General features: G+C 45.0%; 1 protein-coding gene across 1 annotated transcript; it reads left to right on the forward strand.

Annotated features, from left to right (window-relative positions):
- The first annotated feature begins 486 nt into the window (after nt 1-486).
- btbd7 (BTB (POZ) domain containing 7) lies at nt 487-22,534 on the forward strand. Its single transcript, XM_062396684.1, has 11 exons — nt 487-861; nt 7,684-7,911; nt 10,139-11,281; nt 15,793-16,001; nt 16,527-16,602; nt 17,064-17,224; nt 17,344-17,487; nt 17,934-18,123; nt 18,276-18,454; nt 18,697-19,101; nt 19,235-22,534. The coding sequence occupies exons 2-11, from the start codon at nt 7,830-7,832 to the stop codon at nt 19,994-19,996; spliced, it is 3,351 nt and encodes a 1,116-aa protein (XP_062252668.1). The 5' UTR covers nt 487-861; nt 7,684-7,829; the 3' UTR covers nt 19,997-22,534.
- The last annotated feature ends 2 nt before the right edge of the window (nt 22,535-22,536 follow it).

Genomic DNA, 22,536 nt, shown 5'->3' on the forward strand with positions numbered 1-22,536 from the left:
ATACCACAAAATACAATGTGTTTTTGCCAACTAAATAAAAATAAAACAAATAAAAACAGCTACACTATAATTTATACAAAAGTAAAATATGTATGTGACATGGAAATGTGTGTGCAGAAGCATTCAAATGCAAACCTGAGTGTGTGTTTGTGTTTTGGGAGGTGTGATCTTATACATATGCATCCCATTTAAATAAAAGGTCGGTAGTTCGATCCCAGTTTTCTCAGATGAATGTATGTGAATGGTAAAGCTGTGCTATAAAGCTGTTTGAGCCATCATCGTGACTAGAAAAGGGCTGTATAAAGAAACTGTCTACCCTGTAACACTGTCCCTGTCAGATAAACAAACAAATGGAATAAAAACAACCTTTATCTCATGTTTTAATTTTATTGCGCAAGCGCCACAGATGCCCAGTTGTGACTTTAATTCTGAAGGCTGTCCCCGGATGCTCCGTGTCGACCCGGGAGGTAGCTTGATGCGGGCAGCGCTGGTTGGGATAGGCCATAACAAGCTCCCAGCGAGGCGTCAGGCTGCTCTGGGGAAACACCGAACCGAACCGAGGGGGAAAAAACCCGCTTCTCGTTCACTTTCCCCTCGAGCCGAACGCTGGAAATCCGCCGAGAAGTCGACGCAAGCGCGGCAGCGGTCGCGTATTCCGGATCAAATGTGGACGTTGACGTCGATCCGTGCGTAACGAGCGGAGTTGGAAAAAGAAGGTGTTGAGCTGCATTTTTTTTCTCTCTCTCTCGCTCTCTCTATCTGTCTCTCTCTCTCTCTCTGCCGGGGACAACTTGGGTCTGAGTCCCGATCACACCGCGAGCAGACCCCGCAGGAGGATCCACGAAGCCCCGCTCTCTTCTGGTAAATACACCCGGACACATCCACTCGCTTTCAACAGTTGCGTCGCCTCCAGCTTTGAGTGTGTTTAGCGCGGAGGTGAAGTGGAGGCAGCCTGCCCCCCTTTAGCTTCTCCACCGAGAGGATATGCTACTAATTACAGGGCTGCGCTCAACGCGACTCCCCTTTGCTCGGGTCTAGCCAAAAGATCTGGACATTACTTCCCATTTTCTCCAGCCCAGACCGACCACGAGCTGTTCCCCTGCTCGTCCAAGCACTTTTAACCTGCGGTGTGCCCGCCGAGCTGCGGCAGTAGCCCCCCAGTCGCCCCGGAGAGCCAACAATAGCTCCGCGGTAACGGTAGGCTAACAAAGCCGCTGCGAACGAGTGGTTTCTTGACGCGTTTATCCTTGTTTACGTCCATTTCCTGTGTGTGAGAGCGGGCGGCTGGTAAAGCGGAGTGTGGATGTGTGTTTTCTCTGAGTGGATGAGCCAACATGTTGCTGTTTATTGCCCCTGTGACTGATAGTTGTTGATAGGATATGCTATGGCAACAATACTCACTGTCATCCATTGCGAGCTGCAGCCTACTCCTGGGTCTATTGGTGAAATTAAGTCATGTTCATTTCTACTGGTGCCTATAATATCTAGGAAAAATAACATCCACTATGAACAACATCCACTATATATAATGCCCAGTACAAATATTGTCCAGTATGAACAATATCCAGTTTATATATTGCACTGTATATATCATATCAAGTTTGAACAATGTCCAGTATATATAATATTCCGTATAACAATGTCAAGTATAGCTAGATCAGTATAGATAATATCTAGTATATATACAATTCCCAATTATATCCAGTGTGAACAATGTATATAGCACAGTGAAATAAAACAAATATATTTAGTCTTTCTAGTTCCCAGGCTACATTCCTCTTCCCCCTTATTTCTCCTAAATGCTATAAAACTGTAATACAACAGCATCAAGGGTTGTTGCTGTGTGATTTTCATCAGCAGTACTACATCTAAGGTTCAAATATTATATTTTTCTTATGCATTTTGTAAGCACAGTGAAAAGGTGCTAACCCTAATTGAGCCGATTTGTGAAACGTTTGTCCTTCTTTTCCCTTGAAAAGGAGATGTAACTTTTACCTGATATGAAAATTGTATCCTGATGTAAGTTCTGTTAAAGATGAAACTCCAGTCGGTTAATGTGCCGCCAGGAAGAGAGAGAGAGATGGATCCATGACGCGCTATTATCCTCAAGTGGCTCTTATGCGTCAAATACGCTCCATTTACTTTGGGTCGCATTAAGTTAACGTAAGCAGTTTTTCTATTCTCTGTAATTTCAGGAGAAGAAATGAGTCTTTCCATTTGATCTTGTCACTGGTTCCCAACCTGAGTGTCAGGACCCTTCAGAGGGTCCCAGGATACATCTGAAGGGTCCCAAGATAATTAAAAGCATCCCAAGGAAGAGATAAAACACACAATTGATCTACTCCAGATTTGTAAGTAAGGGTTTGTTATTCTCTGCCCTTAAAGGAGTTTAAACCACGACCTTCACCAGGACCAAAACTGGTCTTTAAACTTAGAATAAATGGTGTGAAATGTATAGTGAGAATTAGCAATAATGACTGATATTACTTTTTTTATCATGTTTTTTTGGCCAGCCCCACGACCCAATAATATATTTTTATTTAGCTATGGTAAGCAGATACTCCAACAATTTACACTATGTTAGTTAATATCGCCATCTGTTTAAGTAATGAGGAGCCATATGCACACGATGATAATCCTGTAGTAATCGCACTGAATTTCTGGTTGGACTCAGTATTCTGAACACCCTGGTTTCCTCTGGGGGGGAAAAAACAACTACCTGCATGTTTCTCTCTCGGTTTATTGCTCGGGAAAAGTTGCGTTTGTTGTGCTCTTCGGTGTTTGTGGGCCTCTATTCACCAGGTTAAGTACTTGTGTCAGTGCTGCAGGGCATGCTTAAATGACATGTAATTATTGGAGTTACATGCTCCGAAGTCCACGACCGGCGTAAAAGGCTGTGAGCTCGCAAGTACTCGCCACAGAGCGACAGAATGAGCTGGACTTTGGCCCGAGTGTTGTTTACCCTGGCCAGCTGGACGGGGAACTCAACAAGGAGCATTGACAACTCGTTTAAAATAACTCATTGTTTCCTGAGTTGCCATTCATTCTCTGGAGATCGACTGCCAGGCTGTGTTTGTGCAGTCCTCAGTGTGTGTGTGCGCACTTCACAGTTCTGCATTGAAAAGATGGCCCTGTTCAGTGTTGGCTTGCAAGCAGACCCTGAGAATGTCATTCCTCCATTCAGCCTCTGTCGCTTTAGGTATATTACTGTTTTCATCTCAGATTTACGAGAGAAAAGTTTATACTCCTGCTTGTTTAAATAACATAAGTAATATTATCCACTGCTTTGTTTGTCTATGATGGCCTCCAGAGCCAAAAGAAATTGTAATCTGCTGACAACATATCCAGTGAAATGTCAAATATGCAGCACTACAGTCCATATTGTTGGTTGACACAGGCTAATCCAGAGGCTGCCCACCATGAGTCATCACTGTGGGTACTTTTGTTTCCTCTGTCTGTCTCTGTCGTTTCAGTAGCCCTTTTCTAGCCCGTTCTGATTCCTGTAGTTTCCTGCAGCTCGTCTGTAATAAGCCCAATGGCCTGATTCACCATCACGCTGATTGACCTGGTTGTCAAAAACTCTGCAGGGGCAAACAGCCGTCTCTGCCGCTTAAACTCTGTCTCGGCAGCTATCATTTAGGATAATTTATGAGATTATTATTTTCATGGGAGCAATTTGGATTTTTCATTTTCGCACCTGCAGTCCATTTTCCACTCGCACGTCTCGCTGTGGGATGTGTGCAGACACATCAATACCGTAGAGGTCACTGTGTTAGAAAGTTCTGGTTTCTGCTCACCGCTGCAGTGCTTATTATGACCCATTTTAGAGCGCCTCTGATTGTATCAGATATCCAAAGAGTCCAACGGCCTGTAATTACTGTCTGAAGCAGCATTTCTGTCCAGCTTGGTTCGCAAAACACATAATCGCCACCTCTCCCTACAGATCCGTTAACAGATTTTGTGTCTTTAATACATGCTCCTAAATTTATGATAAACTGCTATTATAGCAAGGTATTCTTTGACATAATTTGTCTGAGTCCAGTAAGTAGCTTCAATGTTTCTTCTGGGATTAGAGCAACAAGACCACATGTGATAATAACATGCCAGCAATGGACCAATAGGGATTCACAGCATTTCACTGTTCCGGCCGTTGCTGCTCTTTTATTCAGGCCTGACTGTGATACTGAAATTACTCATCTTTAGAAGATTAGGTCATTGAATCTAACATAGATAACTATTGGAAGGTGTTGATTTCATCATTTCATTCACAGCATTCATAGTAGGGCCAGTGGAGCACACTGATATGTCTTTGCACTGTTCTAGAATAGATACAGGTTCCTTTTGTATTCATGAAATGTTACCCAGCACCCAGAAATGCAAGAAATTAAAATTTCTCAATAATGTGCTACACTGCCCTGGTAGTTCTTCACATGGCTTCTGGTTGTTGGAAGTCATGTCATGGCATTCTGGCTTCATTGCGTCTTTCACATCGAGTCAAAGAGTTGATTTTGTGCTTTACATTGGCTGAGCTCTGGTGGAGGGGAATGATTTGTAAAGGTCTTCTCTGGGATAGTAAGAACATCCTCCTGACATTTGGGGTTGCAGACAGGAAAGGAGACCCTGATACCTGCCTCTTCCCCGGTCTCTAGCCACAATGAGGAAATCCACATGAATGATTGATTAAGTGCCCTCACTGTTATTTGAATAATACATCGGTCATGTGCTGGTGCCAAGCCTGTTTGTATGGTAATGGTCTGTGGGAGGCTGCAGGTTTCTGTCCTTTTTAAACCTCTGCAAGTGGCGGATATAACTAAAACAAAAATAATCCTGAGGTCTGAGGAAAGGTGGGCAGTTTGAAAGGATGCATATGTCTGTGTGTGAATGTGTGTGCAGAGAGAGAGAGAGAGGGATAGGAGGGGGCAGGGAGTGTCTCCTGTCACCTCTCATTAGGGACGCATAGTCCAGCTCGCCCAGCGTCTGTCTCCCCCCCTCCGTCTGTGGCAGTGCCCTCCTCTGCTCCCCGGCCGAGCACAGCGCAGCCGCACAGTGTTCGGGTACTAAACGGCAGAGAAGTGTCTTAATGCCCAGCATCAGGGAGATTGTGGTTAGAGATGCTTATTTTTGAACAGTGTGGATCAGGTCTCAGGGAAATAGCTGTCCTAAATTATGCCTTTAGAATTCTGCACTGCAGATGCAGTTAAATTTGGTGCCCGCGTTTTTTAAATGAGTGGAAGCCGGCGCGATTTCCAATCTGGGAGTCAGCATATTGTTCAATTGATGTGTCGGTTGCTTTGTTTTATCCTGCCTCGGCTGTGCTCCTCCCCCCCTCCCCTCCACCCCCCTTTGTAAACAAGACAGTATATATCTCAAGGGCTCCCTCCTCTCCTACATATTCAAATTCAATTTCTAATTTTGTCCCAATGCATTCCCTGTGAAGACGGGGCTTATTTAAAGCAGTCTTATGAAATAAAGATCAACTAACACTTTTATTGGAAGTGCTCCAGTGTGACTGCTTGGTGACTATTTTGTGTGCGTGGAGTAAAAGGCTGTGGTTTTCCACTGAACCCTTGGGAGGCTGTGGAGTGCAGCTCTACAGGGGCAGACACAATGATTTATTAGTATGGTTGGCAGGAAAAACCAGCGGGCTGATATAAAACAGACCCCCACCCCCCCATCACACTCCATTTCTGTGTCTGGTTTAACAGAGAAGAGAGAAGAAATGTGGAAATGAACATATAAAGGTCTGGAGCCATGAGAGTTTCCAAGTCTCTTAATGATGTGTATAACAGGGCATATTTATGCAATGCTATAGTTAAGATATAAGGGCCATGGCAATGTGAGAAGCTGTCCCTCTTGTTCATAGATGATAGTTTTGATCTTCAATCTACATCCTGGTAGAAATGAGTCAGTTGGTAATTATCATCTCAGTTGGTTGACAGTATGCTTAGTTAATGAGGTGGCCTGTATTCTGCTTGGTCAGAGAGTGTGACAGTACAAAGGACAGAGCAGAAAAACCTACTGGGAGCGCCTTGGCTGGTGTCATGGCTGGCAAGATGAGCGCTGAAATGACCATATGGAGCTGTTTGTGGTGGCTCACCTATATTTCTATCTTGCATAGAGATTTTTCCGTCCTTGAATTTCACTACGGTCAACCAACCACATTAATTAGCTGCAACCTAAATAATATCAAAATGTCTTGTTGAATAATGTCACGTAAAGTCACATGTAGTGTGCAACATGGAGTAAGTCTTTATCAAGGTATACGCAGGGTACCTAACTATTTGTTGATCAAGTGAATTTAAACCATGTTGGCAGATATTTTGAGTCATTGGAAAAGCAGATGTGTTACTCGTAGCATTAATAATGGTTCTGTTCAGGTCTCCCTGTAAGACGTTAGAGTGTAGCTGTGAGCCAGCGTGCACAATATTACTGTCACTGAAGCAGCTAAACGGAAAGTGACACATATTCATACATTGTAAAAGGACACACTGACCAAATAGGAATATTTTTGGTAATATATGACAAATCAAAGTACTTCATCACATTAATGAAATAATCTTAAAAGTCCAATTTATCTGTCATGCTCATTTAGCCGCGATGGACCAATACAACCAGAAATATTAAAGGCAGATACCAACCGATAGGCATTTTAAGGGTTTGATGTTGATATTGGGAAGCAAAGAAATTCTGTCAATATCGACCAGTATATGTTTTAAAAAGCCTTATGGCAAAGAAATGTCGATAAGGCTTAGTATTTTACAGTTAAAAGATATATTTTATTAAATGCTAAAGAAAAAGAAAACACAAGTACAACCAAATGTACAGAACTTTAATTAAGAAAATAAACGGAATGTATTTAATGGAAAGGTAAATCCACAAACATAAATGCTGATATGTCTCTGAAAGGCTCATATCGGCCTATATTGTCGGCCAATCAATAAATCAGTCAGGCTCTAAGTAAAGGGGAAAGTCAGTCGGACTGCATTCAAATATGGCATTTCTCATAAAAACCATGTTGTTAAGCACCCAACCATCACAGCTTATATGAACCTATCTGTGTCGCATGAACGGAATAAAACTGCAGTTTGAGATATGGCCTGGAGATGAATTTTAATCGTAATTTAATGAGAATGTAAAACTAAGCCGCTTGGCTTTAATTGATCCGCCCTTGCTCAATGAATTGTCTCTAAAATTGCAGTGTAATTATACAGTGCATAGACACATACACAAACACACACACATACACACTGCTGAAAGTCAGACTGGGTTGTGCCTCACACACAAACCAACATACATCTGCATTAGATTTGTTGTAAACTGCCAGTCAGAGTTTCCTGAGTGCCAAGCAACGGAGGAAGTCTCCGTTAAGTCACTGTTGAAGTTTACAGATAGGAGCCTGAAAACACAGTTCTCAGATGGAGACTATCTCTCTGGAAAACATTTTGAGCATTTCAGGCCTGTTCACTGAAACTGTGCGGTGTAGAAGCTTCTCTACAGCTTCCTTGACTATGATGCCTCTGGCCATTCATAATCTTTGACAGAGTACAAACTGTCCAAACTCATCATGGTTTCTAATCCCTCTGAGATGTTAGTCAGCAACATAAAAAATGTTATAAGCCTCTGGCTCAAACATCTCTCTTACCTTTCTTTCTTTTCTCTTCCCTTCTTCCTCCCTTCCTCCAGGCATGGCAGACTGGGCCCTGGGCTCTGAGGATGCTCCAGTGGATCCGTGCCTGACCAACCACTGAGGACTGACAGGAGTACGCCGTCTGAGCAGAATGACTCAGCAAGAGGGGGGACCCCCGAATAGCAAGTGAAGAGAAGTGAGGATGGGTGCAAATGGGTCCAGCTATCCACACTCATGCTCCCAACGCACGGGGGGGAACGCACAGGCACAGCAGACTTTTATAGGTAGGTTTTTTTTCCTGTGATAATATCCGCCAGGTTAAAGGTCCAGTGTGTAAGATTTAGGTGAAAGGGATCTATTGGCAGAAATATAAGATAATCTTACGGAAGTTTTCCTGAGTGAGTTTCATCTAAATTGTACAAATTGTTGTTTTCTTTACTTTAGAAGGAGACCATTATATTTGAATACTTCATATTTACATCAGTAGCGCATCCTCTCTATGGAGGCTGCCATGTTTTTCTAGGTTGGGAGGGGACGGTGAGGTGAGGAGTATTCAGTTGCAATATGCAACATCTCCTCTAGATGTCACTAAATTCTACACACTGAACCTTTAACAAGTTATGTTTTTGTCTGCTTGTTTGTCTGTCTGTTAGCTTGACTGTGCAAAAACTACTGGATGAGTAGCATAAAGCTTCAGGGAATGACATTTTTTGGTGCAGATCGGAATCAGGGGGAGGATCCAAGGATATTTTTTATTATTTTTCTAGGTCTGTGCAAATTTGTACAAATCCAAACAAAAATCTGAATCTAGTGAATTCAAATGTGGCTTCATTATTGGACTGCTGGGCTTTGGTGGGGGTAAGTTCTCTCAAAGTGCCTCTCTAGTCACATTGCGTTGTTAAACAGGTAAATTCTGAAAAAATCATTCCGTTTTTTTCAGATAGCATGTGATTAAAATATCTCTGTTGACCGAAAAGCCTGAAAAAGATTTTTCCCACTCTCTTCTAAAATGAGATATTTACCTCACTTAATCCAAATTGGCTCAATTCTACCGTGATAGAAACACATAATGAGGGCCTGGCACAGCCATACTCACACTTCAGATTTGATTAACCTGCTTCCATGACAACTAATGCTGCAAGAGGTGAATACTTTTCGTCCAAGAGAGCTCTTGAACCGGCCCATTGACTGGTACAGATGACTCAATTGTGTTTTAAAAAGCAATGCATCCATGTATCTCCCAGCTCTATGGATTTTATGAAGTGTTATGAGGGGCAAATATCCCAAATCACATCAAGTATTTGGTGTCGGGTCGATTTTCAGACTGACTTTTCACCTAACTGGTACAATGGCTACAGAGCCTCAGATTTGAACAGCGTTGGTGTCTTTGTCAGAAAGACCATAACTGGAATATATCTGTCTGAATTCTCACATCTTTCAGAGAACAAAAGACTTTTTTTTAAACTTTTGATTCTTCCCCCTGTGGAGTGCAGCAGCTGCTGTGGACATTTTTTACTCGCATGCACTGATCTAAAAGTCTACCATATAAGATTGCGTGTTATTTCTACACATGCTATTTGTATTGTGCTATACATAATTTATTGCTTAGTGTATTTGTTAGCTGGAAATGATTGGATGTAAGTAGTGTTTCTGGTTTACTGTCCCTAAATCTTTCCCCGCAGCCCCCATTGCCAGAGGGTTTAGTAGAACTGCTTCAAAGGTGGATTCAAATAAGTCTGTCCTTAACAATGAGAAAAAACAAGGTTAATTTCATTTTCAAAGGCTTGGGTCTGAGGATTTTGTAGACTTCTACTGTAAAGCATCATTAAAGAAGCCAAATTATCTCCCTAGCCTTTTGACACCTCTGCGGTTTCTCTGAGCTCGGCGCTTTGCTGGATTCAGCTGGCCCGGGCCACAGATGATTCTCAGTGTTAGAATAATTACTATTTGGGTCACACTGATGGATGCTGAGTGAAGGGCAGGCAGAGAGGATCCCCTTGGCAGAACCCTGTCTGACGTTTGAGGCCCGTCTCTCAGGCCAAAGATAACTGTGTAATTGAGTGGACCCAACTATGTGAATAGACTCGCATTCACCGAGAAGAGCAAAGCAGGACAAAGTCTTCTCTGAGCTAATTGGTTCTTAGTGGTCTGAAACAAAACAAAAGCAAGGGGTTCTGTTTTGTTCTACTGTTGAACCAGATCCAGATGCAGATGCAGATCCAATGTGTTCTTGGCTTGACAGAGCTGGCCATACAACAGGGGTGCCAGAGACGGATAGTGTTTCTATTCGTCTGTCCTCAAGAGTGAAATGGTGTTGGAGTTATGAAGTTTCACGTCTCATCAAAAGACTATTTTTAAAATAGTATCAGTATCAGGGAACATGCATCATCAAAACAACCATAGTTTTGTCATGAAGTAAACAGATTACTTCCACCCGGTGTTAATAATATTGTGCGTTCATACACAAACTCAAATTCTTGTGACACTAACCCACATGTGTTTTCATTCCAGGGACCTCATCCTACTCTCAGCAGGGGTATGGCTGGGAGTCAAAGCTATACAGCCTGGAGCACGGCCATGAGCGGCCCGCAGACAGGAAGAAGAAGAGCCTCGGTCTAGCTACCCTTAAACGGAGGTTCATCAAAAGGAGGAAGTCCAGCCGCTCTGCAGATCATGCGCGGCAGATGCGGGAACTTTTGTCAGGATGGGACGTCCGTGACACAAACGCCCTGGTGGAGGAGTATGAGGGCACAGCGGCCCTCAAGGAGCTGAGCTTCCAGGCCAGCCTGGCACGTGCTGAGGCTCCCAGCTTGCAGCGGAATCTCGCCGCCCTTTACCAGCACAAGTACTGCACAGATGTGGACCTCATCTTCCAAGGTACTTGCTTCCCAGCTCACCGGGCCATCCTCGCTGCCCGCTGCCCCTTTTTCAAGAGTCTGCTTTCCTCATCCCCTGGCTATGGAGCAGAAGTTCTCATGGATGTTGAGACAGCCGGCATCGATGTGCCCATGTTCTCTGCCCTGCTTCACTACCTGTACACTGGGGAGTTTGGAGTGGGGGGAGCCGAGGATACCAGGCTGCAGAATGTGGATGTACTGGTGCAGCTCAGTGAGGAATTTGGTACGCCCAACTCATTGGAGGCAGATATGAAGGGCTTGTTCGACTACATGTGTTACTACGATGCGCTCCTCAGCTTCTCCTCAGACTCTGAGATGATAGAGAGCTGCAATGAGAGAGTCGCTGTGGCTGCAGCACCAACAGCGGGCCCAGCATGCAGTGGGGGGCCCAGGACCCCAGACGAGGACCTTAGGGCACACAAGGCGATCCTCTCAGCACGTTCCCCTTTCTTCAGAAACCTTTTGCAGAGACGCATCCGCACAGGGGAGGAAATGACGGAGCGCACGTTGCAGACACCAACCCGCATAGTGCTGGATGAGTCCATCATCCCACGCAAATATGTGCAGGTTATTCTCCACTGCATGTACACCGATGTGGTGGAGCTCGGGCTGGTGCTTCGGGGCAGTCCTTCAGCGAGCAGCCTTGGCGAGGTGCAGGCGCTGGTGTCAGGGGGCCGTGGGGCCAGCACCCGAACAGAGGAGGCGATGGAACTCTACCATATCGCTCTATTCCTGGAGTTCAGTATGCTGGCTCAAGGTAGGTCATAATCCCACACATTTATAACACACAAACACAGCACATGACAAGTTAAAAAAAGATGTTCTCTTCAGACATGGCGTGATCACAGCCACATTGTCTACACTAGTTTGTGAGTATAACTGCTGATCTAAATCAAGACATGCTATCAGATTACCCTTTTGGCCATGACTGATATTATTGTTTAATGTATTTCCTCTTAAATGCTGGTTAACATCTGATATGTTTGTCCTTTTTAATGTCAGTTAATGCCATGTTAAAATGGCTAATTTAATGCTTTACACAGCTCCTGTCATTTAATTAAAATTGCGTTATTCCTAATTTAGGACAGTAACAGATTCATAATGTTTTGATACATTTGTTTAACCGTCCAGCTCTAATTTTGGAGCACAATCCATCTCACAATTTAGTAGTGTTTGATTACTTATTAAACTGTCAGCGCTACTGTGTTCTCAGCAAGGACGAATCGCTTTAAACCCTCAGTATGAGCAGTGGTAATATAGTTAAATAGCCTTCATTGTGAATTTCCAAGTTAATTTGTCTGGCCTGTCATCATTATAGTGTCTGTTTCCATGTTCTTGATAATACGAGTTGAATTTCATTATAACGGTCTAGATTTTTTGGGAAATAATACCTCATAACATTCTAATCACTGAATATGTGTCTCACACTGTGTCCTAAATTTCTAGCTTATATTTCAAGGCACATTCTGCACATGTTAGCATATGTTAGCACATAGTCCAGTGTTAAACATCTTGGCTGCCTGTGATGAGTGCTGACGCTGCGGCTGCCAGTAGCAGATTGTTACAGACCGGAGGGTTGTCTGAGTCTCCAGGGGCAGTAAGCGTCCTGTCTCATGCATGCAGTGCATCTGAGCTCATGTCAACACCTCGTCACTGGTCGTCTACGTTGTCACTCGTCTATCTTTACTCGCATGACACTGGATTTTTGACTCACCGTTTCAGAATGACCCTGAGTAACATGCCAAAAGTTAAATGAGCCGCTCAATTTGTCACTCTCACCTCGTCCAGAGCGGCATATCTGATTTTACTGGCCAGTTTCCAACACACCTAACAAAGCTCCACTTATATCAGAATAACCTGTGCAATGCTTGAATCAGCCTACTTCAAATGCACCAAAAAAGGTGTTTTGACTGTGGATCAAGATTGTGTGACTAAGATCCTATAACCATCTTAAATTTCATTGAGCCCCAATGAGGGGAATTAGTTTGTCAGATAGTGAAATGGTGATATGAGAGGCATTTATCATCATTTCACTGCCACATGCTGCGTAATGGAATCAAAACAGTATCATTTTCATTTCTAACACCAAGTCCCAATATTGTTAAACATACTGAAAATGCCCTCAATCATTGTTTGTTGTGAGTCAAACCACTTGATCGAAGCCTTTTCGCAGTAAAAGCCCTCCAGTGATATCTCCTTTCATCGGATTTGCTGTGGCTGAAAGGCTTTTATTATGAAGTAGCTGCAGCTACACACACAGTGTTTAATGCTCTGCTGGCAGGTTGATTTATTCATTTAGTTTTGAATTCTACACATGTGTATAGGCTCATCACTAAGCAGCAGATACTGCAGACCTGCACAAAGTCTGTTTTGTGCTAACATTTTTATGACAAATAAGGTATATTTTGCTATCTTTATGGGTGTGGTTGTGTGAATATTAGAGCTTGAAGATGACGACAGCATGTATGCTGTTTAAAGATAAATGTATAAAAACAAAAACACATTTTACGACATAATGCTCTTAAAAGTAGAAAATCTGCCAGTATCATTTCTTGAAGCACAGGATTAGTTCTGGACATCTGCTGAATCGCTGTATTTACTATAGAGCCACGGCTCAAACCATTATAAGACCTGTGCACTGATCTGAGTTGCACCGTACACTAACACAGTGCACACAGCTGGTGAGACACCACCTCCCGTCCCCAAGCAGCAGTGTCACTCTCGGGGTCAGTTCGGCAGCTTAAGCCTGCAAGAAAGCAAATAGTGTCATATCCACACACCATCACCTCCTCTTCCCTCCCATCCCCCCTTTCAACGATCCCCTACTGCAGGATATTTTGATCCCCTCTCCTCCCTCTCCCACTGTGTTGCATGCCCCTAAACAGTTCCCATGAAACCTCAATGTGGAATGTAGCGAGATGGTTGAGGTTGACCCGGTGTCATTTTATCCAAGTCCCCTCTCTTCCCCTTGTCTGTTGCTCCAAAGTCCAGTTATTACTATATTTGCAATCTATCTACAACTCTTGTGATTCATTTTGAATCGTGAAGCCCGCACACTCCAAATTGCAAAATAACTGTGCCAACTGTGGCTTGTGAAACAAGAATTATGTCAAAGTCCATCCCACCACTGGAAACTTTCAGTAGCAGCCACGTCTCTTCAGGAGGCAGCGGAGAGGTTGATGTCAGGGGTATCATGAGGAGAGCGCCCTCTCATCCGTCACCCTGTCCTCCCTCTCCCGTGCTCCTCGACGGCTGCCCTCTGACTGCACAAAGTTTCAGGCTTGTGGAGGTTTTCGCAGAGCTGTTAAGCTCTCTGTCATTCTGCCTTATTAATTCTCAATACGTGTATCCCTTTATGAGTCCATCTCACTCAAATGGCAACCAATATTAAAAGCCTTATTAATTATTCAAGTGCATCACCGAACTGATGCCAGTTGGTGTGTATTCAGTCTGTGTGTGCGCTGTTGCACCTCTCTCCCTCCATGCTCACTCACTGGCCGCTGCGTTCAGTGTGTTGTGTGTTGACTGGAGGCCAAGTCCTTAAGCGATCATCACACGGGATTTACATGCACAGGCTTGTTTACAGGCCATTTAGAGCAGTTATGGTTTTAACCACAGAGCTCCAAATAATAACGACAAGATAAAATGCATACGTCCTCTAAAGTTAGACGTGTGCAGCGTGTTGCTGTTCCCGCTGTTGTGTTGATATTCTCGTCCGTCTGCTACACTCCAGTGAATGCGGTGTGCCACCCGTGGAGAGAAGTAGAGGCAAGTTGGTATTAGATATGATGCTGATCCTAATCTCTACCTCATAACAAAAGTGCTGCATTTGAAGACTGACTGTCACTGTGAATTCGAATGGGCTCACACAAAGCTGAGCCGTTTGCTTCTCTTCGCTACCGGTCCCAAGTGGGGGAGTTGGTCCGCCTTTTGTTCATGTGTGCCTGCCTTTTTTAGAAGAGGGTTTAAGATGCAACGGTAAAAGACTGGAACAAGCTAAAGCACTTTCTAGAAGACAAGACATCACAGGGATGGAGCAGCGGAGAAAGAGGCACAGATGTTGAGAATCCATTCCGTCTTCCAGTCTGTTTCCAGCAGATAAAAAAAAGGCAAAGTGCCTGGGTCCTCATTTTAACTCATCTGTCTCCTTAATGATGCAGGATTTCCAACCCTCATTTAAAACACTGCGGGCGTCTGCTTTGCATTTTTCAGACTTGCCATTACAGCACGAGTATGTGCGTCAATGCATGCATGTGTATCATGCATGCATATTAATGCTCACATGTCTTCTTTCATCCTAAAGGACGTGTGAGTTGTTCTCGAACAGATATGGAGCCTCATTCTCAGAGGAAAAAGCCTCGCTGGAGTCAACACTCTCAAGTGTGGTGTCCAATTTCCCAGAGTGTATTTTCAAAGTGGTGGTTTGGGGGGGGGGGCGGGGAAGGCAGCTCAGATCTTCTAGTTTAAGATAAGAGTTTCCCTGAGGAGTGTTGCTACTGACCCAAGAGCTGATGGACAGGGTGGCCTGGAATGAGGAAGTTGGCAAGCTTGTATTTCAGTTGAGAACAGCACTGGCCAGACGTCAGTCAGTCTGGCTTTATCTCCTCGGATGTCCATTTTGTATTAAACATCATTGATCAGACAAAGACAAAGAATCAAAGCCAGTTGACGCTCAGGCTTGTCAGGAATGGAATTAGCCAAACCAATCATATGTTCATCTGAGTGAAATATGTGTCTGAGTGCTGGTGTATTGACAGAGAAGCAGGTACACAATGCCCTGGGCTTTCTGTGGCTTCGCATTGCAATTTTGATTTATGCACACGTGTGTACATAGTTTGCAGAGTGTGCATGCTTGTGCAGCAGCAGCACATGTCCCCGGGCTGTTGTGTTACCGTATCAAGGTTAAGAGGAGGCAGCTTGAGACTGAAACACATCAAGGTATCAAAGGCATTTCTGCGGGTTGGTGTGTTACAGAGTTAAACCGCTGCCTGCTGTTCTGGTATGTGCTCTGATTTAGGAAATGCAGCAGGGAGGATGTAGAGCTACAGGAGTCTCTGGGTCAGTGAATACAAGTCAAAACTACTGACGGTCTGCCAGTGGCTGAAGGATCACCTCTTGTACTCCAATATTTGTTGTGTTGAAAGTCTTTGTTTTTCAGACTTTACTATCTGGACATATTGTTAGAACATTATAATACATTTGTGCCCATAAACAGATTTGATTGAATATTAGGGCTTAAATGTATTTTTTATGTCATTGATCTCCCAGGCTGCGAGGACATCGTCGTGGAAAGCTTGTCCCTGGACTCGCTCGTCCCCATCCTGAAGTGGAGCTCCCAGCCGTACGGCTCCAAGTGGGTCCACAGGCAGGCCATGCACTTCCTCTGTGAAGAGTTCAGTCAGGTTGTCTCTTCGGATGTTCTCTACGAGCTTGGTAAAGAGCACCTTCTCAGCGCAATTCAGTCTGATTACCTGCAGGTAAGGACACGCAACACCACCTGTCAGTCTGCTGGCGCCCTGTTGCATTTCATTTCATTTTTCTGGCGTGAAGGTTCAGTAATGGGTGTCTAACTTGTTCACAGTGATCGCTTGGTAAAAAAATACAGTCAACGCACACACACCCACTCACAGATGCATTAACTCAATTACACACTGTATCCGCACACACATGCACACTAAGGGTCTCCAGAGTTGAGCTAACACCATACCCTGGAGAGAAATGCCTTCAAAGCCACAGCCCTAATCAAAGCTGCGCTGTCATCTGTTCTGCCACACTACATGGACGTCAGACCAGATGGTTGAGGGGAAGTGTTGTAATCCAGCTACTCAAACAAACCAGCTAGGCCGGAGCTGCGCACCGACACAAGCCTGAACATATTGTATTTTCACCTTAGCCTCATTTAACAGCGTCCCCGTTTTGTTCTCTACAATATCTAACCTTGTCCTCTTTCTCGCTCTCTGTCCGTCCGTCTCTCTTTCTCTGTACCTTGCTCTCATTCACAGGCGAGTGAACAGGACATTCTCAAGTATGTTGTTAAGTGGGGCGAGCAGCAGCTTATTAAGAGGATGGCAGACAGGGGTAAGATAATACACTCTATAATTACCCTCTGAGCAGCCCCCCTAATGGCTCTGAGGAAATTACCCTCTCACCAGAGCCTCCAAAATACTCTTAAAAGCATCTCAAAAAAGAGCCAAACTTAACCCTTCAAAGGAAGTCAGCAGAAGTGGCTCCATACTGATTGTATATGACATTGTGTTCTGACCTGGTAAGCGGTTCTCTTGTATAGGATTTATGGTTATGGTTAGTCATCATAGTCATATAATTTGATATGTTAAGCGCTGGCAACCTACTTAAGAGAGCTCAAAAAACACAGCAGGAAATACAGTATCTGGACCTAATTTGCTAAATTGAACCTCCTCCGTGAACCAAAATAGCCAGCAGGTTGAGATAAAAGCATAATCATGGTTACATAAATAGTCAAGGCCATATGCATAATTTTAAAAAGCGGCTAATGGCTCTTCCTGTCCTCATTTACGCAGAGCCCAACCTGTTGAGCGGCACAGCTCACAGCGTAAACAAGAGGGGAGTGAAGAGAAGAGACCTGGATGTGGAGGAGCTTAGAGAGATCCTGTCTCCCCTCTTGCCCTTCATCCGAACTGAGCACATCTTACCTCCCAACAGTGACGTCCTCGTCGACGCGGTCAGTGCTCCCGTTTTTTCCCCCTCTTTTTTTTTTTTTTTTCAGCTGCAGTGTGCACCTTCGTCATTGTGACCTTTCTCAGACAGAGCATTGATCCTCATTCTTCATCCTGTTCACAGCTTAAAAGGGGTTTGATAAGCACCCCTCCCTCCGACATGCTGCCCACAGCCGAGGGGGGGAAAGCCAATGCCTGGCTACGGCAGAAGAGCGCAGGCATCTACGTGCGTCCGCGCCTCTTCTCTCCTTACGTAGAGGAAGCGAAGGTATGGCTCGGTCACATGTGATTAATGTAGCTTCAACACAATGCAGAAAGTAGAGGAAACATGTTTTAGTTCCACATAGCTTCCGTCAGAGGGAAAAAAAGAGGAAGAAGACGACAGACTGGTTTGTGGACCTGTTCTCAGCTCTCATGTGCTAAAGACCAGCCAAACCCAGCTATTGCTATACACACACCTCTACCATAGTTGGCTCCATCATATTGACTGAAATAAACAAATGTCAATATGCACCCTTTCCTATTCACTTATAGGTCTCGGGGCCATGAATATTTATGAAAACATACACAAACCAGACAGTCAACACTAGATTAAGTGTCAGTGAAGTGGAACTAATTTGCAAAACCTCTCCATGTCCTTGATTTGCACAGAAGATATTCATTTATTTCAGAATTTTTGGTCTCACTTCTCCTCCCCTGTCTTTCTGTCCTCAGTCTGTACTTGATGAAATGATGGTGGAGCAGACGGACCTGGTGCGCTTGCGACTGGTGCGCATGTCCAACGTCCCCGACACACTCTACATGGTCAACAACGCCGTGCCTCAGTGCTGTCACATGATCAACCACCAGCAAATGGCAGGGAATTCATCAAACGCTCCGTCGGTCGTGGCCAATGAAATCCCAGGTAAGTGTTCAGGTGTGACCAGAGGGTTGACACAAAGGCCACTATGGTCTGGAAATATCCTAACCAACATTATCCAATTCAGATTTTACCAGTAGCACAGAGCCATGTCAGAATTATCAAATGAATGTGTTTGTATTGCTTGTGTCTTTCAGTGCCTCAGCTGCCAGTGGTGAAGGAGATGATCCGGAGGCTGCAGGAACTGAGACACACGGAGCAGGTCCAGAGAGCGTACGCCCTCAACTGTGGTGAAGGAGCCACCGTCAGCTATGAGCTGCAGCTGCGAGTGCTGAGGGAGTTCGGTCTGGCAGACGGAGCCACGGAGTTACTGCAGGTCAGCAGAAAGCAAAGAATTTTGTCCCCACCAGGGGTTAGAGGGGTTGAAGGGGGGGGGGGGGGAGTTTGTCTGTGCTGATGGTGAGACTGACATTGACGTATCTCAGGAATACAGCATATAGACACTGGCCTTCAAAAACCTCTGACGGAAGGTTATTTTAAAATATAGGGTTTTCTTTTCACAGAACCACAATGGATAAAGATCTCATAAGCGCCTGTTTTGTTTTTTTGTCCCTTCAGAACCCGTACAAGTTCTTCCCCGATGAACGGTTCGGAGACGAGAGTCCAATCCTTGCTCTGCGCCAGGTGGGTCGTTGTCGAGTAAACAGCAGCCCAGCCATGGATAGCATGTTCACAGAGCTGGAAGGGATAGCTGGCTTCCACCCACCCCTACCTCCTCCACCTCCCCCGTACCACCCCCCTGCCACACCCAGCCATGCTCAGCTCAAGGGTGCCTGGCGACCCCGCGTTCCCATGCCGGCCCCCACCCGTTCCTTCTCCTATCCCTGCAACCGCACCCTGATCCAGCGCCATGCAGCCTCCAAGCATGGCAGCTCAGAGTACTCCTCTGTGCCCAGGGCCATGCCCCCAGACTGCACCAACCCGCAGGCCATGGGCCGAGCTTTGCTTTCAGACCAGCAAGCGGTGAGTGTGGGTGCTACTTCCCAGCTTCTTTGTGCCGTTTTTGTTTATTCAAATGCAGCGGTAAGGCTTTTGCCTTGGATCATCAGCAGCACAGTTGTCAGGTAACATCACATTTGTATTTTTTCTGTTGCAGATGAGCATGGAGCCCGTTATGAGGGAGTTCATGCCTGACATTGCACTGGGTGTCTCCGTCATGTCCTTGAGGGAGCAGCACATTGTGGAGATGGAGAGAGATAGCCCTCACAGCCCCTCAGGCCACCATCTGCCCCATGGGCCCTGCCCCTCTGTCCGCCTCAGCCATGGCCACGGTCCTGGACATGGCCACTCCTGCAAGAGACACGCTCCTGAACCCAAGCTGGAGGCTCAAGCCGAGTTCCCTGACCTGTATGACTTTTCCTGCCGACCTGCGACCCCAACCTCCGCTCACCCTCTGCCCTCCTTTGCAGGACCAGACCTCTACAGCCACAGCTGCACCCCCTCCAGCTCCTATCCACCTCCTTACATTTCTGACTCTCAGCCCCAGGGCCACATGCAAGGACGTTCTGCCGCCGACCCACTTCGACTGGATGTCCTCAGTATGACCTCTCAGAGACATGATGGAGTCCTCGCCAGTCCCTCTGGGGCCCAGCCCAGGATGGGTCATATTCCCCGGGGGCGATCAAATGAGACGGACCTGACTCATGGTTTGGGTCATTTACGATCCCCCAGTGGAAACATGGACAGCTACGATGCGAGGCACATAGGACCTAGAGACGCCCCGGAAGAGATGGTTCTCGCTGGAGAATCATCGGGTCCACTTCAGCAACCTCACAGGAACAGTGTAACCGAGGAGATCGCCAGAGACCGCAGGTCACCCAGCAAGCCTGACTACCCTTATAAGAAATCTGCACTTTAACCCCAGTGGAGGGCTAGGGGTTGAGTTAAGAAAAGGGAAAAAGTAATGAGTGGCTGTCCATCATAGTGGACGGCAAAGCACTAAGCGTGTGCCTGCGTATACAGTATGTGTGTGTTTCTGACAGGAGCAGGGGAAAGGTGTGGCCGATAGTTGCTATTAATAGGATCCGTACTTTTGTCCTACCTCTTTCACATCGTGCCATCCATCACACAGTCAGAATATGGCAAGAGCTGTAGGTTAACTGAAACGATCTCTGTGAGCCTGCTGGGTCAGAGGATGAGTCAGGCTCTACTGGGATGAGATCGATTGTAAAGAAAGTTTGGCTCTGTGCTGTGTGAATCCTGCATGAGAAGGTCACAACACTAGTTGTAGCTCAGTTACGAACCAATGGTTTAACAAAGACTGCATTCATTAGCTCGGCTGTCTCTCGATTCTTTTCAGGATTGAATGGGTAGATGGCTGGTTTGGAATCTCAATTTACACAAGCCAACAATGGCACAGAGTCTGGGACGAGACTATTGTGATAAAATGATATGTAAATATGTCCGGCTGTGCTCTTTCCTCCCATGACTTGCATTTCCACTTCTTCTTGTAGCATGCCTATAGCGACCCACCTGACTATTTCCCCTCTCCTGGCTACAGTGCTGCAGTGCTGATGGGTAATGGGCCAGGGCTTGGTCACACAAAGCAGGAATTTGATCCGACAGGAAGTAGGTCATCAGAGCTTGTCCTTCTCCAGTAACCTAGTCTGATAATTGTGTCAGGCTTCAGCTATCATAGCCTCGCAGTGTCTAGTTTAGAAGCAGAAGCCTGGTGGTGGGGGGGGCAGGAGGACCACAGACTGGTTCATTACCGAGATGCAATAGAAAATATAGGGGTGCCATGGCAACTGACGTACATTGATCAAATGCTTTGCAGGGGGATTTTGTCGGTTTTGCAACTGGAGCAGGTGTTTTGTGAGTGCGTGTGTGTGTTTGCCCAAGGATGTATCTTTGATACACACAGGTGTTTAGACAATCTCAGTACTGTACACTCCCGTATTTAGTCAGGTCTGTTTGTACATATCAGAGAGTCTGAGATGATTAACCATTAGCACAGAGTGGTGGTCGGTGTGATAGAGCTCCCCGAAGTATGGAAAAAAAAAATCAAATCTAAAGCCTTAACCAGTGCTTGGAATAGTCCGTTTTTAGCTCTCTTTATTCAATTAAGTATGATGTCATTATATCGCAAACCCCTGTTAACAGCTTATATGACTGTTCTGCTCACTGTGGACGCCTTCACTGCAAAGATCTGGGTGGCGGAGGTGGATTTCACTCGAACCTTAAACGCTAAACCCATGTACATACATCAGGCCTCTGTCTCACCACCTCATGGGACACCTTGGAGCAGCACAGTCAGTGTTGATACTGTTAAGAAATACTGTTATGGAGACGCAGCAGCTGTAGCTCCAACACCCTGCAAGTAAACACACAAAAGCCTGTTACAGCCAGCAGCTGGCACACAACCTCACATACGCGCATCGTTGCACTGTAAGAGCCACCTGTTTTATTAGCTGAAGGGAAAAGGAACAAATGAATCTCGAACAAACGGAATCTTACGTTGAAGAAAAGTTGGCGATTGCGGGCTCATATCTCCAATGGATATTGTATATAATGAACTGAGTTCCACATGTTCCGATGGATTTTTGTAATGGCTTCTATCACATTTTAGTGGTCTTTGAAGGTTTGTGTTTTTACTGTAGTGGACAACACTGTGTGCTTTTGTCTTTTCGTCATGAAATCTCACTAAGAATGTGTGGTATAAAACAAAAAAGATTGTGTCTCTGAATCTATTTCGTTCTTAAATGTTCCGCATCTAGAGCAGTCTGTTCAGTATCGTAGGTGGTGTGGATTCCCATGTTTTGTAGAGATGTCTTTCTTTTTTTCCTTTTTTTTTTTTCCACTTTTCCTCAACTTCAAAAAATCACAGGAATATGTAGAGGATCTCAGCTCCCTGCTTAGCAGTAATGAAGTTGCCGAGCAGGAAAATAACTTTTCCATCTAGGTTGCTTCATGGGGAAAAAATGCAAAACTCCAGATTCCTCCCCATGTTCATGTTGGGTACTTGTTTTATTTCCAGGACAATGTTCCGTTGGATCAAAGTCCTTGTTTTGCTCTTTGCTGTAGAAAAGTCAGTGCCTTCCCCCGCCTGTGGCTGGGCTTTTATTGGAGAAGTGACTTTGATGTCTATGCAAGCTCTTTTCTACCAGCTTACCAGCCTGCATCAAATAGTTCTTTGAAAACTCATGTAGCTCGTTTTGTGTACAGTGTTATCTAGCACCTTTTTTTTTTTGGAAAATGAACCATCTTTAATGTGTGACAGCTTGTGTTTGAACTCTAACAGGTACACTGTACTTGTATGGTTATCATAGAAAACATGTTTGTAGATTGATATTAAGTTGCATTTAGTTTCACTGAATCTATTTTTCTACTGTCGCCTCAAAAGGTGCATAACAGTGGTCAACTTGGGCATCCTCAAAATAAACTGGTTTGATATTAAGG

Source organism: Platichthys flesus, chromosome 10 (genome assembly GCF_949316205.1).
Source record: "Platichthys flesus chromosome 10, fPlaFle2.1, whole genome shotgun sequence".
NCBI classification, from domain to species: domain Eukaryota; kingdom Metazoa; phylum Chordata; class Actinopteri; order Pleuronectiformes; family Pleuronectidae; genus Platichthys; species Platichthys flesus.